Source organism: Thamnophis sirtalis, unplaced genomic scaffold (assembly GCF_051295495.1).
Source record: "Thamnophis sirtalis isolate CommonGarterSnake01/CBP01778 unplaced genomic scaffold, rThaSir2_p1.2 scaffold_9, whole genome shotgun sequence".
In the NCBI taxonomy this organism is placed as follows: domain Eukaryota; kingdom Metazoa; phylum Chordata; class Lepidosauria; order Squamata; family Natricidae; genus Thamnophis; species Thamnophis sirtalis.
Genome location: NW_028261389.1, coordinates 51861847 through 51884666, shown reverse-complemented (window position 1 = coordinate 51884666; position 22820 = coordinate 51861847). Strand labels below are relative to the sequence as shown.

Sequence of the window (22820 nt, the reverse complement as noted above, 5' to 3'; positions counted from 1 at the left end):
GGGGAAATGGAGGCTGGGGGCGATGCATGCAAGTGGCGGCAAGCGGTTGCAGAAGTGGGCCTGCCGCGGGGCTGTTGGTGAGTCAATAATTAGACCCACCCAAAAAGAAGCCCTAGCCGTTTTTTCGGGGGTCAAAAGAAAATAAGACCAGGTCTTCTTTTGGGGGAAACATTGTAATTCGTAATTTTTTTAAACACCTGATTGAAAGAGTAAGGTTAAAAGGGAGAGGGAGAAAAAAACCCCATCATTTATAGAGATCTGCTAGGTTAAGCTGCCTTTGAGCCAGATGTGAACAATGGTGCTATAGCTCAAGATTCATTTAGACTGTGTTAGCATTGTTGGTGTTTCTACAAATAGCTGTGCAAATCTAAAGAAAATGCCCAGCGAGTAACATGTCAATCCCCCTCTCAAGTGAATCAAATCTTTCTGGAATGCTGAGGGGAGGGAACAGTGTCAAATATTCCCTCTCCTTTGGATAATGACAGCACTGCAGTATATAACTCAATATTCCTATCATTCAGATGAAAATGTTCTTTTTTAATAATCAGTAATAAATGTTCTCTTACTCTTTAAGTTCACTGTAGATTGGAAGGACTGATGGATGGCATACAAATGCAAATGCAATGGTAGGCAAAGCATACACACTCTGTTAAAAAAAAAGTAAGAATCAGGATACTTTTCGTAAAGTTGTTATAAAGTCTTTATTGTTTCAAATATCAGAATTGGAATTTTCTATACTTTTGCATCTGTAGTAAAATGAAGAGACGCCTAGAGCGTCGCTGGAGGGCCAGTAAATCTGAGTCAGACTGAGCACTGATGAAAGCCTTTATTAGAGCCTATCTCGTGGCAATACGGGCGGCGAAATGTTCGCATTTTGCCGCCCTTATTGCATCCGCCGAATCGCGCCCAGCTGCCTTGTTTAGAATAACCCACTCCCACTTGAAAGGGAGGGATGCAGGTGACCCTCTACAAGGTAGAGCTGAGGAATTTGTTCAGTATTTGACGGATAAAGTCGCTCGGATTCGGACAGAGCTGGACTCCAATTGCACGATACCAGCCGAGGTACCGGGGGAGGGTCTTGAGCATGCTTTATGGATTGAGTTTCAACGGGCTTCTCCTGATGAAGTGGACAAGGCCATGGGAGCGGTGAATGCCTCCACTTGTATACTGGACCCGTGTCCCTCCTGGCTGGTCTCGACCAGCAGGGAGGTGACACGCGGCTGGATCCAGACGATTGTGAACACCTCTCTCCAGGAGGGAATCTTCCCACCCCTCCTAAAGGATGTGGTGGTGAGACCCCTCCTGAAGAAACCGTCTCTGGACCCAGCCATTTTGAGCAACTATCGTCCAGTCTCCAACCTTCCCTTTGTAGGGAAGGTTGTTGAGAAAATGGTGGCCTCGCAACTCCGACGGTCCTTGGATGAAGCCGATTATCTAGACTCTTTTCAGTCGGGTTTCAGGCCTGGTTACAGCACGGAAACTGCTTTGGTCGCGCTGATCGATGATCTCTGGCGTGCCAGGGATAGGGGTCACCCCTCTATCCTTGTGCTTCTTGACCTCTCAGCGGCCTTCGATACCATCGACCATGGTATCCTTCTGCGACGGTTGCGAGAGGTGGGGGTGGGAGGCACCGTTTTACGGTGGTTCTCCTCCTACCCCTCGGACAGGTCGCAGTCGGTGTTGGTCGGAGGGCAGAGATCAACCCCAAGGCCCCTCAAGTATGGGGTGCCGCAGGGTTCGGTCCTGTCCCCCCTCCTATTTAACATCTACATGAAGCCGCTGGGTGAGATCATATGCCGGCACGGGATTAAGTATCACCAATATGCAGACGATACGCAGTTGTATCTGTCTGCCCCGTGCCAACTCAGCGAAGCAGTAGAAGTGATGTGCCAGTGTCTGGAGGCTGTTAGAGTCTGGATGGGAGCAAACAAGTTGGCACTCAATCCAGACAAGACCGAGTGGCTTCTGATGTTCCCTCCCAAAGATTGGCTAACTATTCCATCTCTCAGGCTGGGGGGTGAAATTATACACCCCTCAGAGAGGGTTCGCAATTTGGGAGTCCTCCTGGACCCACAGCTGACTTTAGAACACCATCTGTCGGCTGTGACCAGGGGGACCTTTGCCCAGGTTCGCCTGGTGCACCAATTGCGACCCTACCTGGATCGGACAGTCACTCACGCCCTTGTGACCTCAAGACTGGATTATTGTAATGCGCTCTACATGGGGCTGCCCTTGAAGAGTGTTCGAAGACTCCAATTAGTCCAGAATGCAGCCGCACAAGCGATTGTGGGTGCACCAAGGTACACCCACATTACACCTATCCTCCGCGAGCTGCACTGGCTACCTATTAGTCTCCGAATCCGCTTCAAGGTGCTGGTCGCTACCTATAAAGCCCTACATGGCATCGGACCTGGGTACCTGAGAGACCGCCTTCTGCCGATTACCTCTCTCAGACCAATTAGATCTCACAGGTTAGGTCTCCTACGGATTCCATCCGCCAGCCAATGTCGGCTGGTGACTCCCCGGGGGAGAGCCTTCTCTGTTGCAGCTCCGGTCCTCTGGAACGAGCTCCCTGTTGAGATCCGGACCCTTACTACCCTCCCGGCCTTCCGCAAAGCCACCAAGTCCTGGCTGTTCCAGCAGGCTGGGGGGGCTGAGAAGCATCTACCTCCACGGAAATTGTAAATGTTGGTTTTGTTTTTAATATGTTGTCTTTGTCTCGTTTCCCCCTTTCCCTTGTCTTTTGTGAGCCGCCCGGAGTCCTCCGGGAGTGGGCGGCATACAAGACAAATAAATAAAAAAATAAAAAAATGTTTGAAAAATAAATTTCAGTGAATGTGCTTAGTGATATATGACTATGGAACACAGTTCTTAAGCACCATTTAATTTTACTCTCCATTACCAGGACAAAGTATACACCCTGAGATTTCTTATTAAAAATTTTAAAAAGCACATTCTACAATTGAACTTGTATGTTCCTGTAACACCTATAGCTCTATAGTAGAAAGAAATGGCAAATACTGCATAAAAAAAAACTTACCTTAGAATTAAATGTAACATACTTTGGTCTGCATCCCTCTGTGCCAAAACTAAAATTGGAAAAGGTAGCATCTGTTGCATTTCTGTCCAGAAAAGGACATGAAAGCTGAAATTTCTTGTATATGACCTACAATAAAGGATCAAAGTTGAAAGATTCAGCAAATAATTTTAATTTTTAATTTAAAGTTTAATCACTCAGACCAAATTGAAACATTAAGTCCAACTTACCACTATGAGAAAAAATACCATGCATGTCAGGGAAAATCCACTAGTATAGCCAAGATAGCCTGATGGAAATTCAAAGGACAACATATTCAGTAATTTATTATTACTTTCATTTATGTATTTAATAGATCATCATTCCACCCCTTATATGCATTTCAAAATTATTCGCCTTTTTAAATGATCATATAAATATAATGGAACTTAATAGGCAGTGATTCTTAGTTGGGCTAGTAATACTCAATATTTTTACTTCTCTCTCTCTCTCTCTCTCTCATCTTCTAAATTGCCCATCTCCCTCAGAGATTTAAAGATGTATTGATTAAAAATTCTCTTTAAATAGAAATATATTTCTATATAATATAGTTTCATAGATTTAGCACTGATAATGTTACCCTTTGGGTAATGAATGTCTGCAAGAAAACAACCAAGCTCAGTGAGCACCAAGGACTCCTCGTTTCAACCCTGAGCTACAACTGTTTTCCTTTATTAATAGAGGTTGCACAGCAGTGATGATTTATGGGCAGTACGAGAATTGCCTGTTATTGCTTGTGCTGCTGCATTTTGAACCACATGTAGCTTCTGAATGTCTTCAAGACCAGCCCAATGTGTTGCAATAAGTACACTGTAATAGTCCTGTCTCAAGGTAACCACCATATTAGTATCTGAAGGGCTTCCCAAACAACAAAAGGGAGCAACTGGTACATAAGATGAATCTAAACAAAGTTCTTCTTACTACATTGGCATATATCTGCATCTGTTAGCCAATTAGAGAAGGTGGCATAGATTATTCAAAAGTAATGACCAGAACTTTGAACTATTGTACTTGATATGGAATACACTCAGGTTATATTCCAATTGTGTGTTCCTCACAGTTGGTCAATCACGGTCTAATTATATATTCATCCATCTTTTAAAAATCACCATGGTTGATTTTTATCTCTGTCGTGTGAGTTACTCTGAGGGAATATTTTTTTGATGTTTTCCATTGTAAAACGGGAGTTCTACTGCCATCAGTGTGATGCATAAATTAGTCTAGAAGCTAGTTCAATTAATTAATTGCATTTATATACCATTTCTTCTCTGACAACTCAGGGAGGCAGGCAGGAGTAGGGGGAAGTGTTCTTTAAAGGCTATCTCAACAAAATCAGCAATTTGTAAGAAAAATTGAGTGGAGAAAGAGAACTGGTCATACTCATTCAGGGAGCTTTATAGTGGGAGATTACTTGAATCTGCCTCTCCTTGATCCAATTATATTACACGGGCCCTGGCTGAACTTTAGATTTTTCCCCCAATATATTTGTTTAATATGCAAAAAAGAAACAAAAGAAAAGAAAGAAAATAGGAAGAGACAATGGGAATATAAACAAAAATACAAAAAAGAAAAGGAAACAATAAATATATATTACATAATTTAAAAAATCACGATTTAAAAACACATAATTATAGCTCATTCACATGGAATAATATTGATCAGTCCTTCTGTCAATAATTCATCAATAGAAAGCTGGGATTCTGAAAGTATTAAGGGCCCCATCTTTTGGCTTTAAATTGAATAATTATCTCAGCTGTCATATATATTTACTTTTTTACTTATTTTAAATGGTTTTAAATGTTTTATTGTTTTAGACTTGAAAGCTGCAGATAGGCACCTGGTTGAGATGGCAGCCATAGAAATCAAATGAATAAATAAATGAATCTCAAAATGTTTTTGTTCAATAGCTCCAATTCTTGTTATAAACTCTGGTTAAAAAATGCATATTTAATATTCTTTAAGATTCTCAGCCAGTGATTTGTTAATATAGGATATTTTAGCTTTTCATTTCTAAATTCTTGTAAATAACTAATATTTTAGCAATATTATTATAAAACATCTGAATATAGAATAATTAAAAAACAATTTTTCATGTCAGAAATTCGGTAATTTATAACTAGAGCACTGTTCCCTCTAAGGTGCGCGGCTGCGCGGCCGCGCATGTGGCAAGAAACCCCCGCGCAGCAGTTTCTAACTGCCGCGCAGAGATTTCTATCAAAGCAAACGTGGGGAAGTCCTTTGCAGGCGGCTAGAACTGGCCGCCCGCAAAGGACTTCCCCAGACTGGGAGAGATATTTTAAAAAAACGGCGGTCCTTCTAGCTCGCTTTGTTGCTTGGTTTGCTGCAGCCCTGGGGAGCCATGGAGAGGGCGAGTCAGAGGCAGCCCAGCACCTGGCGTCCCCCCCCCTCGGCGGCACCGAGATGGCTCTTCTGGACGCCTGACCTGCCGGTATCTCCCCCCCCCCCGCTTTCCACCTTCCGGAAGCCCATCGCTTCGGGCGCTTCAGGCTCTTTTCTTTCCTCCCATCCCTTGCCCTGCTTTCTGCTCGAAACAGAATCTGCTGCTGCCTCCTCCTCCCCCAACAGCACTGCCGGATTTGCCGCCCAACGCTGCGGCTGAGGTGAAGCCGCCAAAGCTCCCGCCAGCACCCCTGCTTAGGTGAAGTGTTCCGAGCGGAGGGGGAGGCAGGCACCGCCGCCACTGCCATGGGCGGGGGTGCCAGCGGGAGCTTTGGCGGCTTCACCTCAGCTGCAGCGCCGGGCAGCAAATGTGGTGGTGCTGTTGGAGGAGGAGGAGGCGGCGGCAGCAGTTATTCTGGTGGGGGGGGGCTCGTCACAGTAGTGATAAGGCCATAGATCAGTCATTTTTAGATGCAGGATATTTTCATACAGTAATGTAGAAAAAGCAATGCTGTCTGCCAAAATGCTGTCACTTAATGAATATGTATAAACATATCAGTGAAAAGTGGGTGAATGAAAGGCAGTAAAAATAGGAAATGTTTGCTGAAAGCAATGCAAACAGAAATGCCTTCTTGTTAAATTCTTCGAATACAAATTTTAAAGATTGTCTTAAATTTCTTGCTGGTTTACAGGCATTATTTTTTTTCTTCCAAAAATTAAGTTAGCCTCAAGGAATTTCATTCCCAAGAAAATGAACACAGAAATGAATGTAAAAAGAAACTATTAAAAAAAAACCTATTCATTAATTATATAAAGCACTATTTTACTTACACTATTTTCTCCAACTACCATTTCAAATTATTCACCCTTCGAAGTTCCTATGTTTCCCTCTCTCCGTGTGTGTGTATGTGTGTGTTTAAAATGCAGGAATAAAAATGCTCCTAACACACCACAACTTTAAAGGCTATTTTTTGTTTCAAATGCCAGACTTTCTGAGCCAACATTTTGGTTGCTAAGCAGGAGCGTTGTTAAGTGATACTGATATTATTTTTAATTAAGCGGGCCCCTTGAATAAACATAACTTTGAGTTTCAAATAATACTGATTTCGTTGTTGTCTTAGGTGACATCTGTGAAAAAAATTCAGGTGCTCAGGCATGAAAATGTGCCGCTCAAACACTATACTCTAATGAGCCAAGGTGGTGCAGTGGTTAAATTCAGCACTGCAGACTACTGCTAGATCAGCAGTTCAGCGGTTCAAATCTCACCGGCTCAGGGTTGACTCAGCCTTCCATCCTTCCGAGGTGGGTAAAATGAGGACCCAGATTGTTGGGGGCAATACGCTGACTCTCTGTAAACCGCTTAGAGAGGGCTGAAAGCCCTATGAAGCGGTATATAAGTCTACTGCTATTGCTATTGCTATACTTTTCCGCTCACACTGAAAAAAAATTAGAGGGAACATTGAACTAGAGTAGTACCTCTTGACCAAACTGTCAAATCAAGAAATGAAACTGCCATTTCATAATTTTCAGTAATCCAATTTTTTTCTTGTAATAACTCAAATGGTTTAAAAACTTCTCTGGCTATAAGATAATCCACTATTAATATCATTCTTACCTATGTCTTGAAACTAACCAGCAATTTTCAAGCAGACGTTTTAAGTTTGAATGAAAAAAAACTTATTAGAATTAAGAACCATACTTCACATGGGACTGTAAAAGTTCTCGACTACAAAAATATTACTTTATATTCCAAACAGGAGTAAAGGCTGAGAATTTTTAGAAGAAAAAGAAAACATTAGATTATAATGCAAGGGCTTCACTATCCTGCAAACCTTTGCTGCTGAATTGTAATGCTTAGTATGAAAAGAAGGGGCAATTATTATATAATTGATAATAATTATACTAATAATATACTGTATCTAATTTAGTTACTTTTTTCTTCTAGTTTTAGTCCTTTTCAAAATTCCACCTCACATTACCCAATGCATTCCCATGTTGTAAGCAATACAAAAGTAAAAGGCACTTTTAGATTCCCTGGGTGAACTTTTATGAAAAAAACCTGGACAGCTTGTTATACACTGTAGATGATTAAGCTCTGAAGAGGTAAATACAGGGGGCTTGTAATATAATAAGCAAGTAGTAGAGCCTTGGTAAAATTAAAACTTGAAACAACAGTGTTCTGGGTTAGGAACTCAAGAATATCTTGACTTTACAAACATTTTATGATGTTTGGCTAAACTAAGGTTTATATAGTTCTTTTTAATATTAACATATCTTAATAGCAGTGTTTAATTGAAGCAAGCTAAGTTATTTACTGTTCTCGGGGAGTGCAGAACTTTTTTGGGACATAACCAATCTCAGAAATAGAAAAATGAAACAAAGACATGATTTAGTGTCTGAAACAACCAAATATATTCAATCTGTACCCAACTGCACTTTCAGGTTTCCATTCCTAGAAGGAAGGGATAGAAAAACATGTTTAAAATTAAGTTTCAACAATCTTTTAACCTAAAAAAGGTAATTTATCCTTACCCAAATTTTTCAGAAGGCATAGAGGAAGAATTATTAAAAAGGTCACAGCTACGACCAGAACTCGTCCATCCACATACCAGGCTCTATAAAACATTTTTAAAAACAAAAGATTACTTTTACTCTGATCTCCCATTTGTTTAATGTAGTTAAATTTAAAATTATGGATGGCAAAATTTGGCATAATTTTAATCCTTATCCCAATCCCCATGTGTAATATTTCAATTTATATCTGATAAGAGCTATCTAGTTTCTTTATTTCAGTTTACTATTTGAGATAGGGAAAAAAGGCCTCCTGAAAGAGAAGACTGGAAGTACCAGAGACAGAAAGTATCCCAACCCACTCTGGTCTCTAGACTCGCACATTGCTTGCTTCAGCCAGATCATTCCAAATAATTACCTCCAATGAAACTTGTAGTTTCTCTGGTTATGATGCTCATAAAGTGCCTCAATTACTTCTGATTACAATTGTTGTTCATGTCAGTAAGACATTTCATTGCATTTAACTCCAAAACCTTTCATTTTTGTTCACAATGGGCATTTTTTCCACACTTTCTTCTGGATTGGCCTTCTGGATATCTTGGAACTATATTTTCCAAGATTACAAATACACTGGGAATTCTGAGAGGTTATAGTTTCAAACAATTCCACAGAGCCCATATAGGGAAAGATGGAAATGATAACCTTTTCACTTCTTTTAAACCATTCCATTAAAAAGTAGGAAAGTAGCACCATTTACAGGTAAACCCCGGGTTACGAATGTTTCCTAAGCAAATATTCGAAGTTACACGATAAACATCCCCTAGTGTTTATGAACAAGTCCTAACATTACGAATGCTGTAGCACTACAGCAGTTGTTTGCCCTTACAAATGACCACAGAGGCTCTGCAACATTCACCCTGCATATCCCCCCACCCCCGGCCAGATCTTCACAGGCACTCCACCTGTGGAGACTCAACTACCTTGCGAATAGCTCCCCTCTGTCAGTTTTTTTTGCCTGCTTCGTTGTTACTTCAGGCTTTCAGTGCATTCACAGAGAACAGAGGCCTATACTCACGCGAGTTCATTAGCACATTATGCTACTGATCTCGCATTTTAGGCCTCTGTTCTCTGCAAATTGAGACCTGGACTTTTGCAAACTGAGGGAAGGCTTCAGTCTTTCAGGTCTTCCCTCCATTTGCTGTTTTCCTGCTTAAACCTGCAGGGAGGTTGTGTCCCTATAGACTTCAACAGCCCTTAGCAAAAGCCTGTGTTGGCAACAGTGGAGCTTTGGGGGGGAATTCCCTCTGAAGCTCTGTTCGGGAAGCTCTTAGGAGAGCTTCCCTCTGAAACTCTGTTCCTACTGGCAAAGGCTTTTTGCAAAGGGCTGCCGAAGCCTACAGCTATCCTCAAGCAGTTTGGTTGCAAGAAAGGAGGCCCGGAATGCTTCATGCAGCCCTCTGTGCCTCATTTTTTGTGGCTGAAGGCTTCATCAAGTGGTTTGGCGGTGAGAAAGAAGGCCCAGAAGGACATGCACAGTGCTCCACACCTTGTTTTTTGTTGCTGAAAGCTTCATCAAATGGTTTGGTGGCGAGAAAAGAGGCCCGTAAGGGCACACACAGCCCTCTGTGCCTCATTTTTAATTGCCGAAGGCTTCATCAAGCACTTTGCCAATGAGAAAGGAAGGAGCAGGCAAAGAAAGAGAGAGGCTGGAGAGGAGACAGATCTTCATAAGGTAAGTGACCCAGTGCAGCAGGATGGGGGGGAGCAATTGTGGGGACTCCAGAGGAGAGAGAATGAGATATCTTAGTAGGTCAGGGGAGGACTTGGGTGGCCTGAAGCAGGTGGCCTATTCCATTACTAGGTCCCCCATGGCCTTCCCCACCCCAAGAAACCTCATTAGCGAATGCGTGGGAAAAGCAGGAAGTGTCACATTCAAGTTACGCAATTCACTCCTATGAATCCTCAGGTTACAAATGGAATGGGTAGGCTCCATTACATTCATAACTCAAGGACTGACTGCATTTCCTCCTGGCATCGACTACTTTATATAAATCTTTCATCCAATCACCAAAATAATCAAGTCAGAAAAAAACATAAATTCAACTTACACAAATGTGTCACCTTCTCCCATAAGGAACTTTATGGCAGCAGGCAGTTCATTTTTAACTATAAAGAGGTAGCTCAACATAGCTGGAGGAAAGCATGATAAAAAGAAACAAGAAATTGTGCCTTATGCATACAATGCTGTACATTTGTCAAAAGAGAATATTTGCCAAAATTCATACCATGGGTAGTAAGGGAAATAGGGTATGTGCTTTTTTTTACATGTATAGAACTTGCACCAATAAAATACTAAAATAATAATGAAATGAAATGGTAGAAAGGGAAAATCATATGAAAACTAATATTTTTGTTTTACAGTAGTATATCCCCATCCACAGTTAATTATCTGCAGAAAAGGATATAATATTAAAGCCATTTCAAGCTATAATTGAATATCATAGTTTCAGCAGTTGTTTTAAAATCAGCTATTAATCAATAGCTAAAGCAACTTGGGGTTTAGTGTGCCTACAAATGTTTCTGCTCCACATGTAGTTGCTTTAAGTAAAATAATAAAAAAAACCTCTACCCTTTCTTCCCTGTGGACTTTCCCATTGACTGCTGGGAATAGTAAATTTTAGTCACATTCACTTCGGTCCTGATCCCATATGCGGTTTTTTGTGTATGTGCGAGAAAAGGAATGGTATACATGCGGATGATGGTAAATGGGTACATATGTGAATAGCTATGGCTCATTGGCTCCTTCCGCAAATGATTCAAAGCAACCAGTGCAGCTTCCTAGTATGAAATGCTTGAGTAGATCTACTGAATGAATTATTTATTTTTCCTGCTTCTTTAGACTTTGTTTACCTCCAGTGTTCTGAAGAGACGTAGATCCAAAAACAATAATCTTTCCTGGAGTGCCAAAAACCTGTTCTCCAAGTTTTTCATAAACCATGCAGCCTAATTAAACCAAGGTGAAGAGAGATGGCAATTAATCACAACGAGGAACAGTACCTCTAATCATATACTGTATATTTGTTGCATACCTATGTGTATCATATTTTATTTTTTATCTTTTAACTGACAAATGGGAAGTAGAGCATAAGAAGCAGAAAGCACCTCTGCATTTGTTCTCTCCAGTTCTTTGCAAAAAAAAAAGTCTGAAACTATTGTCTTCACTTCTCATAGCCTTGAAACGTAGGGAACACTTGTGAAAACCAATATTGCTGACCTCTTTCCTTCCGATTGAACCGTAGGACAGTGAAAATGAGGTTGTTAAATTGCTGTGATCATCCTTACTCAAAATTAAAATAAAATAAATTGCAAGAGTATCAACCACAATTTTCATTCAATGAATATTTGTGGTGGTGGTTTACCAAAAATATTATGAGGTTGTAATGATGGGAATGTCAGTGTTCTAAGTAATGCACCCATAGAAAGCAGAGCTCTGAGGCAGGCAGATTCCTCAAAGAACAATTGATTGGATAGATCATATTGGCATAACTGGTGAAAACCAACTCTGAAAGTTCCCATGCTTTTCGCTCAGTTTATTTTCCCTTCACTTTTAAAACATACATTTTCATATACTGTTTAACCTCATTCTTATTAAGATCATATTTGAACTATAGCATTATATACTTTTTTAGTTTAAAGCAAAACTAAACAACGGCTCTATTTTTTTCTTGGTTTAACAAAGCATATTTAATTTCTTTTAGAATTAATAAAGCAAAATAAAACAGGCTGGATGATTTAGGCTTTTATATACCATATTCATTATCTCTGTTATTCTGTGAAAGTGAAATAATATAAAGTTTTATGAATTACCTGTTTCCTTTGCACATGCTAACAGGAGATTTATTGAATAAATGGAGAGCAGTGTCACTGAAATCAAAAGCAACCTATAAGAAAAAATAAGAAAAATACTTTTTAGCACTATAAAATTTGAGTAAGCGTGGATGTAAAGCAGTAATATGAATATAACTTTAATTTAAACCATAAGGACCTCTCATAGGTTAACATAATTACTTGGGGGAAGGCAGATTGGCTCAATAACACAGTAACAAATGATATATTAAAATAATTGCTCTGAATGAAATTTGTCATTTGGCCCTAAGGAATTTTTGACTAAGCATTTTGAGGACATTGGAGCTCACACACTTCTGAGTGTAGCAACTTTAAATTTAGCTATTAATACTAAACAAATAATTTGTTGTGCTAATTCTAGATATTCTTTACACTGAAATACTCAGAAAATCAATTTTAAGAATACTTGCTGAAGAACTTTTTCATAGGGAAAGATCCTATTTCTCAATCTTATTTCAATTTGTGCCAAAATTATAATAGGTATTTAATCACAATTCTATTTTTGCAGAAGCAATGTGTTCTTAGGAAAACATGAATTGCAATTGAATTGTATACACAATCTCAATACAGACACTCCATAGGTTAAGATCAAGTTCTGTTGCCCTGTCTATAACTCTTTATGATGACAAAAAAGGTAAAGCACTGAAGCCATGCAATGTTTTCATGAGTTACTGAAAACAGGCTGTACACTATATTAAAAGCACACACTCTACTTTGTGAGTGTGTGCTTTTGAATGAAAGAACTGTATAGTTTCAGTGGTTCATCTGCCATTTTGAGTTGGATCATGTTGCCAATCAACTGTCTGCCATTTTAAGTACTGTAACAAGGCAGCCATCTGACATTTTGTAACAGGGAGCCCTGTTCATAAGTAGGTGTTATCTTCAAATTGGATGTTCTTAGCCCAAAGGCTGTCTGTGCATTCAAAAGGTTTTACTCCAAATATGCAAGCAGAATTGCAAAATAAGGAGACTATTTCAGGTTTTATAGTTTCAAATTGTCATGCAGTTAATTACAGTATAAATCTGATTTGCAGATTCCGTTTATTGGGATAATGTAAGAGCAAGAGCACTGAGTAATAGAAGTCAGGATTGTGAAATTTATATGAGGATCACAAGGGGAGCTTTGTGAAATTCTGCTGCTGAGAAACACCCTCAAGGAAATTGCCACCTCTGTGGCTTCTCATCTTCATTGTTTGCACACTGTATAGATATAATGGAAAGAAACACAGGAGAAACAAAGTAGCATGGGAGTTTGTGTGCCTTTTCTTGAATGGTATCAGACTTCATCAACTAGCATTTGTGGGGTGGGGATGTGACATCACATGTGGCTTCCAACAATCACCATACCACCTCCCAAATTGTTCATGAAGTTCTAAATAACAGACATTATTGTGTACCAGGACCTTGGGGTAGAGCCAGAAGAACTGAGGCGGAGACGGGAATAAAGAGGCTAACAAGTTTATTCCCTGACAATACAGGCTAACAGTAAAGAACCGGCTTCAGACAGGAACGTGCGCTGCTCGTTTGGACAGCTCCCTTTTTATACTGGAGCTGTCAAACGACCAGCCAATCAGCTGTCGAGTAATTCCCGCTTAAAACAACTCTTATTGAGCATGCTCAGAACGTGACACTCCTTTTCCCTACGCTCGCACAAGCGTAGTCCTGTAGATAGGCTGGGTGCCACCTAACGCAGCTGGAAACACGAGGCCCTCTGTCGCCACCTGGGGAGCCTGGATGATCGGCTGAGGACCTTGCTTCACAGGATGGCAATCGCACGGGCCGCAGAGGTGCCAAGGACTGGGCCGGCCACAGGAACCTCTGTGCCGCTGGGAGGGTGCAGGGTGAGGCATCGCAGGCGAGCACAAGGGGCAAGTGCTCACTATACTGGGCGAGCACATCGTTGGAGACCAGGAGGTGTTTAATAGCTTGGAAGGCAGAAGCCTTGCGGCGGCCCCATAGCCAGGGCGCACCAGAGTCCAGGAAGCGGTGGAGCTGTTCGGCGACAGAGGCTTTGTGAGGCAGGAAGACTGCGTAAAAGTTCAGGAGGCCTAAAAAGGCCTGTCATTCAACTCTGTTTGTAGGAGGAGCCTCCACGATGGCTTTGGTCTTGGCAGCAGTTGGGTGAATGCCGCGGGCATCGACTAGGAACCCCAGGAACTCTACCTGGGGGAAGGCAATTTGACACTTGTCCCGCTTGACTTTAAGCCCGACTTGCTGGAACTTGTGCAGCACCGCTCGTAGTCGAGCCATGAGTTCCTCATGGGTGGACGCAGAGATGAGAACGTCGTCAAAGTACGGGATGACGCCTCAAAGTCCTTGAAGCAGTCACTCCATTAAACTTTGAAAGAGTCCTGGGGCGATCCTGATCCCAAACTGCAGCCGGCAGCATCTGAAGGCGCCCCGGTGAGTGATGATGGTTTGCGCTTCAGCTGCAGCATTGTCTACCACCAGCTGCTGGTAGGCTTGGGAGAGGTCCAGCTTTGCGAAGATGGACCCCTCGTCCAAAGTGTGGAGGAGGTGTTGGACTACTGGCACTGGGTATGCGTTGGAAGGTACAGTGTGGTTGATGGAACAGCGGTAGTCGGCGCAAATTCGGATGCTACCATCTGGCTTGATTGGCAGCACGATGGGGGTTTCCCACCGTGCATGGTCCACAGACTCGAAGACGCCTTGAGCCACGAGTTTGTCAAGCTCAGCGTCCACTTTCGGCTTGAGAGCGATAGGCACCCTGCGTGGCTTCATCGTGACAGGTGGCACAGAGGGGTTGAGATTGAAGGAGACAGGGGTGCCGGTGTATTGGCCCAGCTTGCCATCGAATACGGCAGGGAATTCGTTGACGAGGCAGTCTAGGTCAGATGCGCCAAGGTGATGGATGCCGCTGATTTGCAACCCGACGGACTGGAATCAGTCGAGGCCGAGAAGGCTGGGCAGCTTCCCTTCAACTATGATGAGGGGTAACCGGCCGACAAACCCCTTAAATTGCACTCTCACTTTTCTGGCACCAATTACTGGAATCAGGTTGCCCTGATAAGTCTTTCAGAGTCAAGTTGCAATTCTGTAATTGGCGCTTGGAAAGATGTGGAATGAGGCGTTTGATGGTGCTCCAGGAAACTATAGAGGTCGCGGAGCCGGTATCTAGTTCCATCACACACGGGCTTCCCTCAATGGTGACAGTTAGCTGGATCTTCTTTTGTAGGCTGTGGCACGAGTGACAGCTGGCCTGGTCACTGTGCATGGCATGCCGGAGGATGGCATGGCAATCCACCATGGGCTTCTTGGGGCCGTCTTTTCCACCCCGGAACCCCTCGACCTGTCACCCGGAAAATCTGAGGAGGACATCGGCTGTGCGGCTCGGAACACCCTGGTGATGTGGCCCTTCCTGCTGCATCGTTGGCAGAGGGCTTGCCTAAATCTGCATTCAGCTCTTTCGTGGTTGCCTCCGCACCCACTACATGCAGATCTAGGGTCGCCCTTTTGGCTGCAGAAGCTCTTTCTGCTCGCCTCATTAAGGCGGTTAATGTCCTCCTCCCCATCGAAGTCAGGGTCTTCACTCTCTGACTCTTGGGGCCCAGCAGCCATGTTAAAAGTGCTAGAGGGTTGCGTGACGGCAGCAGGCTGGCTTTTCGTGATGGTGGCCAGAGACGCAGCGGCCATCTCAGAGGCGCGGACTTCATTGAAAGCAGACTGGAAGGACAGGTCTGTCTTGGCCAATAGCCCCCTCTGGAGCTTGAGATTGCGAAGGCCACAGACAAGGTGGTCGAGAAGGGCCTCATTGAGGTCCCTGAACTCGCAATGGAGGGCAGCAGACCGTAAGGCAGCAAAGTAGGAGCTGACGGATTCCCCTTCAGTCTGGTTCCTCTGATGGAAGGCGTGCCGTCGGGCGATTTTAGAAGGTGAAGGGGCGTAATGGCTTTTCAGCTTAGCCATTAGCACAGGCCACGGGACAGCCTTAATTGGATCAGGGGCTGTGAGAGCCCTGGCAGTATGGAACACATCCGTTCCGCAAACTGACAAGAAGAATGCACATTTTCGTTCATTGGTAGCTCTGTGAGGTTGTTGGCGACCAGAAAACATTCAAAACGGGCTGTGTAGGACTCCCAAGTCTCGGAGCCATGATTGAATGGCGCGAAAGTTAACGTGGCCATTCCTGTCAAGCTGTCAGCGACGTCTCATCGCGGCAGAGAAACACGGTTCTTAGTGACTCAGCTAGTGACTTCAGCGATAGTGACCAGCTAGCTCGCACCTCAGTTTGGCAATCCCATCCTCGTCGCCAGTATTATGTACCAGGACCTTGGGGTAGAGCCAGAAGAACTGAGGCGGAGACAGGAATAAAGAGGCTAACAAGTTTATTCCCTGACAATACAGGCTAACAGTAAAGAACCGTCTTCAGACAGGAACGCGCACTGCTCGTTTGGACAGCTCCCTTTTTATACTGGAGCTGTCAAATGACCAGCCAATCAGCTGTTGAGTAATTCCCGCTTAAAACAACTTTTATTGAGCATGCTCAGAACGTGACAGACATGATAACTGTAATGGTTTCATGTCCCTAACAATTTTGGGGTAGACAAAAATCTTGCTAGTATCTATATGGAGTGAACTGAATATAAACAATTTCAGCCAGTAAACATTTGCCACCTTCTACACAGCACACCAATTATAGCATGATCTATGCAAAGCTCAAGTTTCAGATCCTTTGCTTGAATGAATAAGATTTATTCAAGAACCAGTTCAGATCCCTAAAAGTGATACTGCCATTCAATTGGGAGGAGGGGGGCCTATGACAACTGATATTTTACAACTGGTTTCTTGGCACCAAAATACTTGAGATCCCATCCCTTTTGGGGGGATGTTTATGATGGCCATGTGGGGTGTTTTACTTTAATGTCTAATGAAGATAGCCATGGGAATGTATGTCTCAGGGCAGTTGATAAAGGAAACATCTTCACACTTGTGCAATGGCTAAAATCTGCACTCTAACAAATGGGAGGGTCTCTACTACTTTAATTCTACTTGCATTGCCTAAGATGTTGCTTTGAATTTAATGGTTTCCATTCTTCTTAATAAAAAGTTCCTTTTGAAATACTCCATTTCAAGAGTCTTCACTTTCTTAAGTTAGGAGAGGAGCCCTTACGTAAAGCAACATCTCTGCAGAATGGTCAACCCAGAGTAGCAATATTTGCTCTACCAAGGGGACCCTACAAACCATGTCTGAGCACAACAGCGAATAAGGGGAAGCTGAATGCTGGAAGATGTCAACGCCCCCAACCGGAGGCCTGCTCCATATACACTATCAGAGAGTATGAGGTGAACCTGGAAGACCCCCCAAAACCCTGCTGGTCAATTGGCATTGGGACAAAAGACGGCTGGGATGAGAGGACCAGAGGAGCCACCCTCACCTGTGGTAACTGAAAACTGGGGTGGAAATTGGAGTTAGAAGCCCCCTCTGACCAGGAGCAGCTAAATGAAGCCTCGCTGAGAGAAGATCGTCTGAAGAGACATGTAACCCAGTTGGTGATGGAGATTTTGGAAAATCTCAACATCCAGGGGGAGTCAGAACAGCAACCAAGAGGTATTGGAAAGGCAGCAGCCACAGATGACGCCAGGGGGGCTAACCCCCCTCTGGGCCCTGTTGACCAAGCTGTCGGCACAGCAGCAACAGCTAGTAACCCAGCAAACCCTCCCCCCAATTGGCGCATGGGTTGGGGGCCACTCCCAACCAACCCCGAAACCTGCAATTAGAGAGAGATTGAGATTTATTAGATTTATATGCTGCCCTTCTCTGAAGGACTCAGGGCGGCATAGAAGAATTAAAAGAAACACATGATATAAAACTTTAAAAAAATTAAATGGAATATCCCAAACCCAATTAAAATTGACAATACATTTTTTTAAAAAAAATTCCAATTAAAATTAACAGTGATCAATACTGAATTTTGTTTTGTTCAGGCCAGGCTGGCATGCTGGAAAAGCCAACTTTTTAGGGCGCGTTGGAAGGACCGGAGGTCGGGGATTATACGAAGCTCCTGGGGCAGCTCATTCCAGAGGGAAGGCGCTCCCACAGAGAAGGCTCTCCCCCTGGGGGTCACTAGCCGACACTGTCTGGCCAACGGCACCCTGAGGAGGCCAACTCTGTGGGATCGCACTGGACGATGGGAGGCTACCGGTGGCAGTAGGTGATCTCGCAGGTACCCTGGGCCTAAGCCATGGAGCGCTTTAAAGGTCATAATTAGTACCTTGAATTGCACCCGGAAGACAACCGGCAACCAGTGCAGGCCGCCTAAAAGGGATGTAACATGGGAGCACCTAGGTGCCCCCATGATAACCCGCGCAGCCGCATTCTGGACCAATTTTAGCTTCCGGGTGCTCTTCAAGGGCAGCCCCATGTAGCGAGGGTTACAGTAGTCCAGGCGAGAAAGGACGAGGGCATGAGTGACTGTGCACAGAGCATCCCGATCCAGGAAGGGGCGCAACTGACGTACCAGGCGAACCTGGTAAAAGGCCACCCTGGTCACAGCTGTCAGGTGTTCTTCTAAACTAAGCCACGTATCCAGGAGGACGCCCAGATTGCGGGCCCTTTCTGAGGGGGCTAAAATTTCTCCCATCATCAAAGATGGAACAAGATGCACAAATCGGGATGACAGAAACCACAGCCATTCAGTCTTGGAGGGATTGAGCTTGAGCCTGTTCCTCCCCATCCAGATCCGCACAGTCTCCAGGCATCGGGACATCACGTCGAGGGCATCGTTTGGGTGGTCTGGGGTGAAGATGAAAAGTTGGGTATCATCAGCATATTGATGATACCGCACCCCAAAACCACGGATGATCTCACCCAGTGGTTTCATATATGTTGAACAGGAGGGGTGAGAGAACCGACCCCTGGGGCACCCCACAAGTGGCGCGCCTCGAGGTCGATCCTTGCTCTCCAGTCAACACAAACTGTGACCGATCCGACAGGTAGGAGAACCACCGTAAAACGGTGCCCCCCACTCCCAACCCCCCGAGTCGTCGCAGTAGGATACCATGGTCGATGGTATCGAATGCAGCTGAGAGGTCTAATAGGACCAGGACAGAGGAGCAACCCCTGTCCCGGGCCCGCCAGAGATCATCAACCAACGCAACCAATGCCGTCTCCGTGCTGTATCCAGGCCTGAAACCCGACTGAAATGGATCCAGGTAGGCAGCTTCATCCAGGGACTGGGGAAGCTGACGTGCTACCGCACTCTCAACAACCTTCGCTACAAAGCGAAGGTTGGAGACCGGACGATAGTTGGCTAAAGAAGCTGGGTCCAGGGAAGGCTTCTTAAGGAGGGACCTCACCACTGCCTCCTTCAAGGCAGTGGGAAAGAACCCCTCTCTCAATGAAGCATTGGTAATTGCCAGGAGCCAGCCTTGTGTCACCTCCCGGGCAGCCGAGACTAACCAAGAGGGACACGGGTCCAGCACACAAGTGGCAGCACTGAGTCTCCCCATAATCCTGTCCATGCCCTCGGGGGTCACAGGATCAAACTCAGCCCAGATGGTTTTCACAAGATTTATCCCCGTCAAATCTACCCAGTCAAGAGTCTAAGCCTGTCCGGATCTGAGTGATTTTATCCTGCAGATACTGAACAAATTTTTCAGCCCTACCCTGCAAGGGGTCTTTCCCAGCTCCTTGGTTAAGTAAGGAGTGGGTCACCCAAAACAGGGCGGCTGGGCAGTTATCTGCGGATGCAATAAGAACGGGAAAATGTTGCCGTTTTGCCACTTCTATCGCCACTAAGTAGGATTTAATATGAATTCTTAATGGTGTTCAATCAGATTTGGACCGGCTGGCCCTCCAACCACTCTCTAGGCGTCTTTTCCGGTGTTTCATCTCCCGGAGCTCCTCGGTAAACCAGGGATCGACACCGGGTCAGAGGCCGTAAAGGGACAACACGATCCAAAGCCCCAGTGGCCGCCCTATCCCAGGCTTTCACTAGGGCTTCAGTCGAGTTGTGAGCAAGGGATTCAGGAAAAGTCCCAAGCTCCATCAGGAACCTTTCAGGGTCCATCAGGCGCCTGGGGAGGAACCATCTAGTCGGTTCCGCCTCCCTGCGGTGAGGGGTAGCGGTATGGAAGTCAAGCCTGATGAGGAAATGATCCGACCATGACAAGGATTGGATAGAAATATCCCCTATATCTAGATCATTCATCCACTGCCCAGAGACAAAAATCAGGTCAAGCGTGCGTCCTCCATTATGGGTGGGGTCTTGAATTAACTGAGTTAGGTCCATAGCCGTCATGGAAGCCATGAACACCTGAGCTGACTCAGATGTCTCGCCAATGGAAGGCAGATTGAAATCAACTGCCAATCCAGCTAACACATCCAGCAGCTCCAGCAGGGCCGATGAAACGTAGCAGGGAGACAGGTACGTAACAAAAAGACCCACCTGAACTTCAAGGACCCATTTCACAAAAAGGAACTCACACCCGCCTATCTGAGAGGTCTAAGACTTTCCCTAATAACCACCGCCACCCCCCCGCCCCTGCCCTGGGCTCTCGATTGGTGAAATGCCCAGAAGCCTGATGGGCATAATTCACTAAGGAGACCACCCCCCTCATGGCCCAACCAGGTCTCCGTAATGCACGCCAGATCCGCTCTACCCTCTTGTATGAGGTCGTAAATGAGGGGAGCCTTATGTACCACGGACCTGGCATTAAGCGACACCAGATGGAGACCAGGGTCCTGTAATCCCAGGCACACAGGGATGTGAGAAGAGTGATGAGGGTTGGAACACGTGATCACTCTTAAACAGCAGACCCGCGTCCCCCAAACATAATTTGGCTCTCGGCTCCCACCATATCTGCCTCTCCCACAAACAGTGGAGATGGTGAACCACCCAATGGAATGGTTTAATGTCTCCCCCGGAATCCCAACCTTTCCCAGCACTCCTGACCCGCGCCCATTAGTTAGCTCTGGCCTGTGCCCTGGCAGACTCCTCCCCAAGCCTGTCTGAGCAATCCGTATCAACCCCACCGCCCTCCCCTTAAAATTTAATTTTAAAACCCCTGTAAAAAAACCCTAAGGAGTCTCTTCTTCGCATGCCACCTCTCAGGATTCCAAAATCCGTCATCAAGGAAGCGTCTTGATAGGCAAGAAGGCCATCCCCGGGAAAGGGGGAGTTCCCGAAGGGAATAAAGTTCTGTCGCAGTATAGCATAGAGAAGAGTGTGGCATCAACCAAATGGGATGACATCACGGGGAGATGGAACGAGATGACATGTCCACGAGGGGGGAGAGCCGACAGTGTTCAAGGGGGTAGCGGGAAACTGCTGCTGGGCACACCCACGCCGGATGCAGAGATCCCAATCCGGGCAACCTGCTGCCGCTGAGCATACCCACGCCGGCTTCAGAGACCCCAGGCTGGGCATTCCGATGACCACACTCACGCCAGCTGTGTTGAAGGGGGGTAGTGGGGAAGCTGGTGCTAAGCCCATCCACGCCGGCTGCAGAGATCCCAAGCTGGGCGTCCCTCCCCCGCTGGTGACTATACCCACTGACGTTGACGCTCTTCCTTCTCCTCTCACTGCTAGCCGCCTCCTTTCACTCACAATGTTCCGGCTACGAAGCAGCAAATCGCAGCTCAAGGGTATCCCCGAGGTCCCAGGAAGTTCTCATAGCTAGACCTGGAACCAACGATGGAATAGGGTACCCCTGTGAGCCCCCAAGAAGGATAATCATCTCCCAGAAGCTCTCCTCAAACACAACAGGACACCATCTTGGGCACGCGCACAGAACACAGAAAAACTCCTTCCCTTAGGGTGAAGTTTGATGGGACCCCCCAAAAATTGGGATTCTTTGTGGCACATGTGCTCACCTACATGCAAGAATATGGGTAGGATTTTCAAACCCAAAGATCCCGACTGCGAGTGGTTACCCTAGCCCTGGAAGGAGGCGCTGCCAGATGGATGGTGACCCTACATGATGCCGATGCGCCAGAACTACGGGACTTCAACGGTTTCATGATGGCCCTGCAACGACGTTTCGAGGACCCCCTCACAAACCGCAAAGCACACAACCGCATTAAAGTTGTGAAGCAGGGAAGCTAGCCAGTGGTAGAGTATACCGAAGAATTCTGAGACCTGGTGTGTCGTGTGAACTGGCCAGAGGATATCCTGGTAAGCTGGTTCAAGGATGGGCTGAGTGATGACCTTTACAATGCCTACGTGGCCCGAGGTGCACCGAACCACCTACATGAGTGGTATCTCATTGCTGAAGAAACAGAGATCGATATGGCCAGAACCAGTACCGAGCGGGGCAAGTATGGAAGAAATCCCCACCCCAATGGAAGCAAGAGCCTTTCAATCCACAAACGGCATCTTCTCCAAAACCCTCAGCCTGTTTCTTTTCTTTTTTTTTCAAACATTTTATTTCATTTTCCTTTTCCTTTATACAATCACTTAAATACTGTGCAGTTAAAAAGAAAAAAAAAGCAATAAATACAACTCATAACACTTCTATCCTTCATACACCCTTTCTTCTACCCCTCCAACTTTCATTTCTCCCCTCCAACAATCCCCTCTTCTACTTCCCCTCCCCCCCAACCATTCCTTTCTCCCCTTCCCACCATCTCACCCTCCTTACATTCCCTTCTCACTCCCTCTTCATTCCTCCCTCTTCTTTCCCTCTACTCCTCACTTCGGTGTATTTTTACTATTCATTGATCTATTCATTTTATAATTTACACTAAAATTATAAGGAAAAAAAATTTAGGGAAAAGAAAAAAAAATAAAGAAAAAGAAAAAAATAGCAACAGTATCCAAGTGCATTCATTGTTTTAAAAATTGAATCTACATTTCCACCCTCTCCCCCTCCCCCCCATGAACCCCCCTCCCAGACCCCCTTCCGACTTCCCAGATCCCATTCCCGACATCGTTCCTTATCAAGCAAAGTCTGGAGTATATTGAAA

General features: G+C 44.9%; 1 protein-coding gene across 1 annotated transcript in view; it reads right to left on the bottom strand.

The window, feature by feature from the left end:
• The window catches only part of SLC38A1 (solute carrier family 38 member 1), a 102274-nt gene that overhangs the window by 31672 nt on the left and 47782 nt on the right, over positions 1 to 22820 (bottom strand). Inside the window, 7 exon segments of the mRNA XM_087723551.1 lie at positions 567 to 646; positions 3041 to 3166; positions 3268 to 3326; positions 8009 to 8091; positions 10096 to 10177; positions 10898 to 10990; positions 11855 to 11928. Of these exon segments, the coding sequence (XP_087579677.1) occupies positions 567 to 646; positions 3041 to 3166; positions 3268 to 3326; positions 8009 to 8091; positions 10096 to 10177; positions 10898 to 10990; positions 11855 to 11928 (597 nt within the window).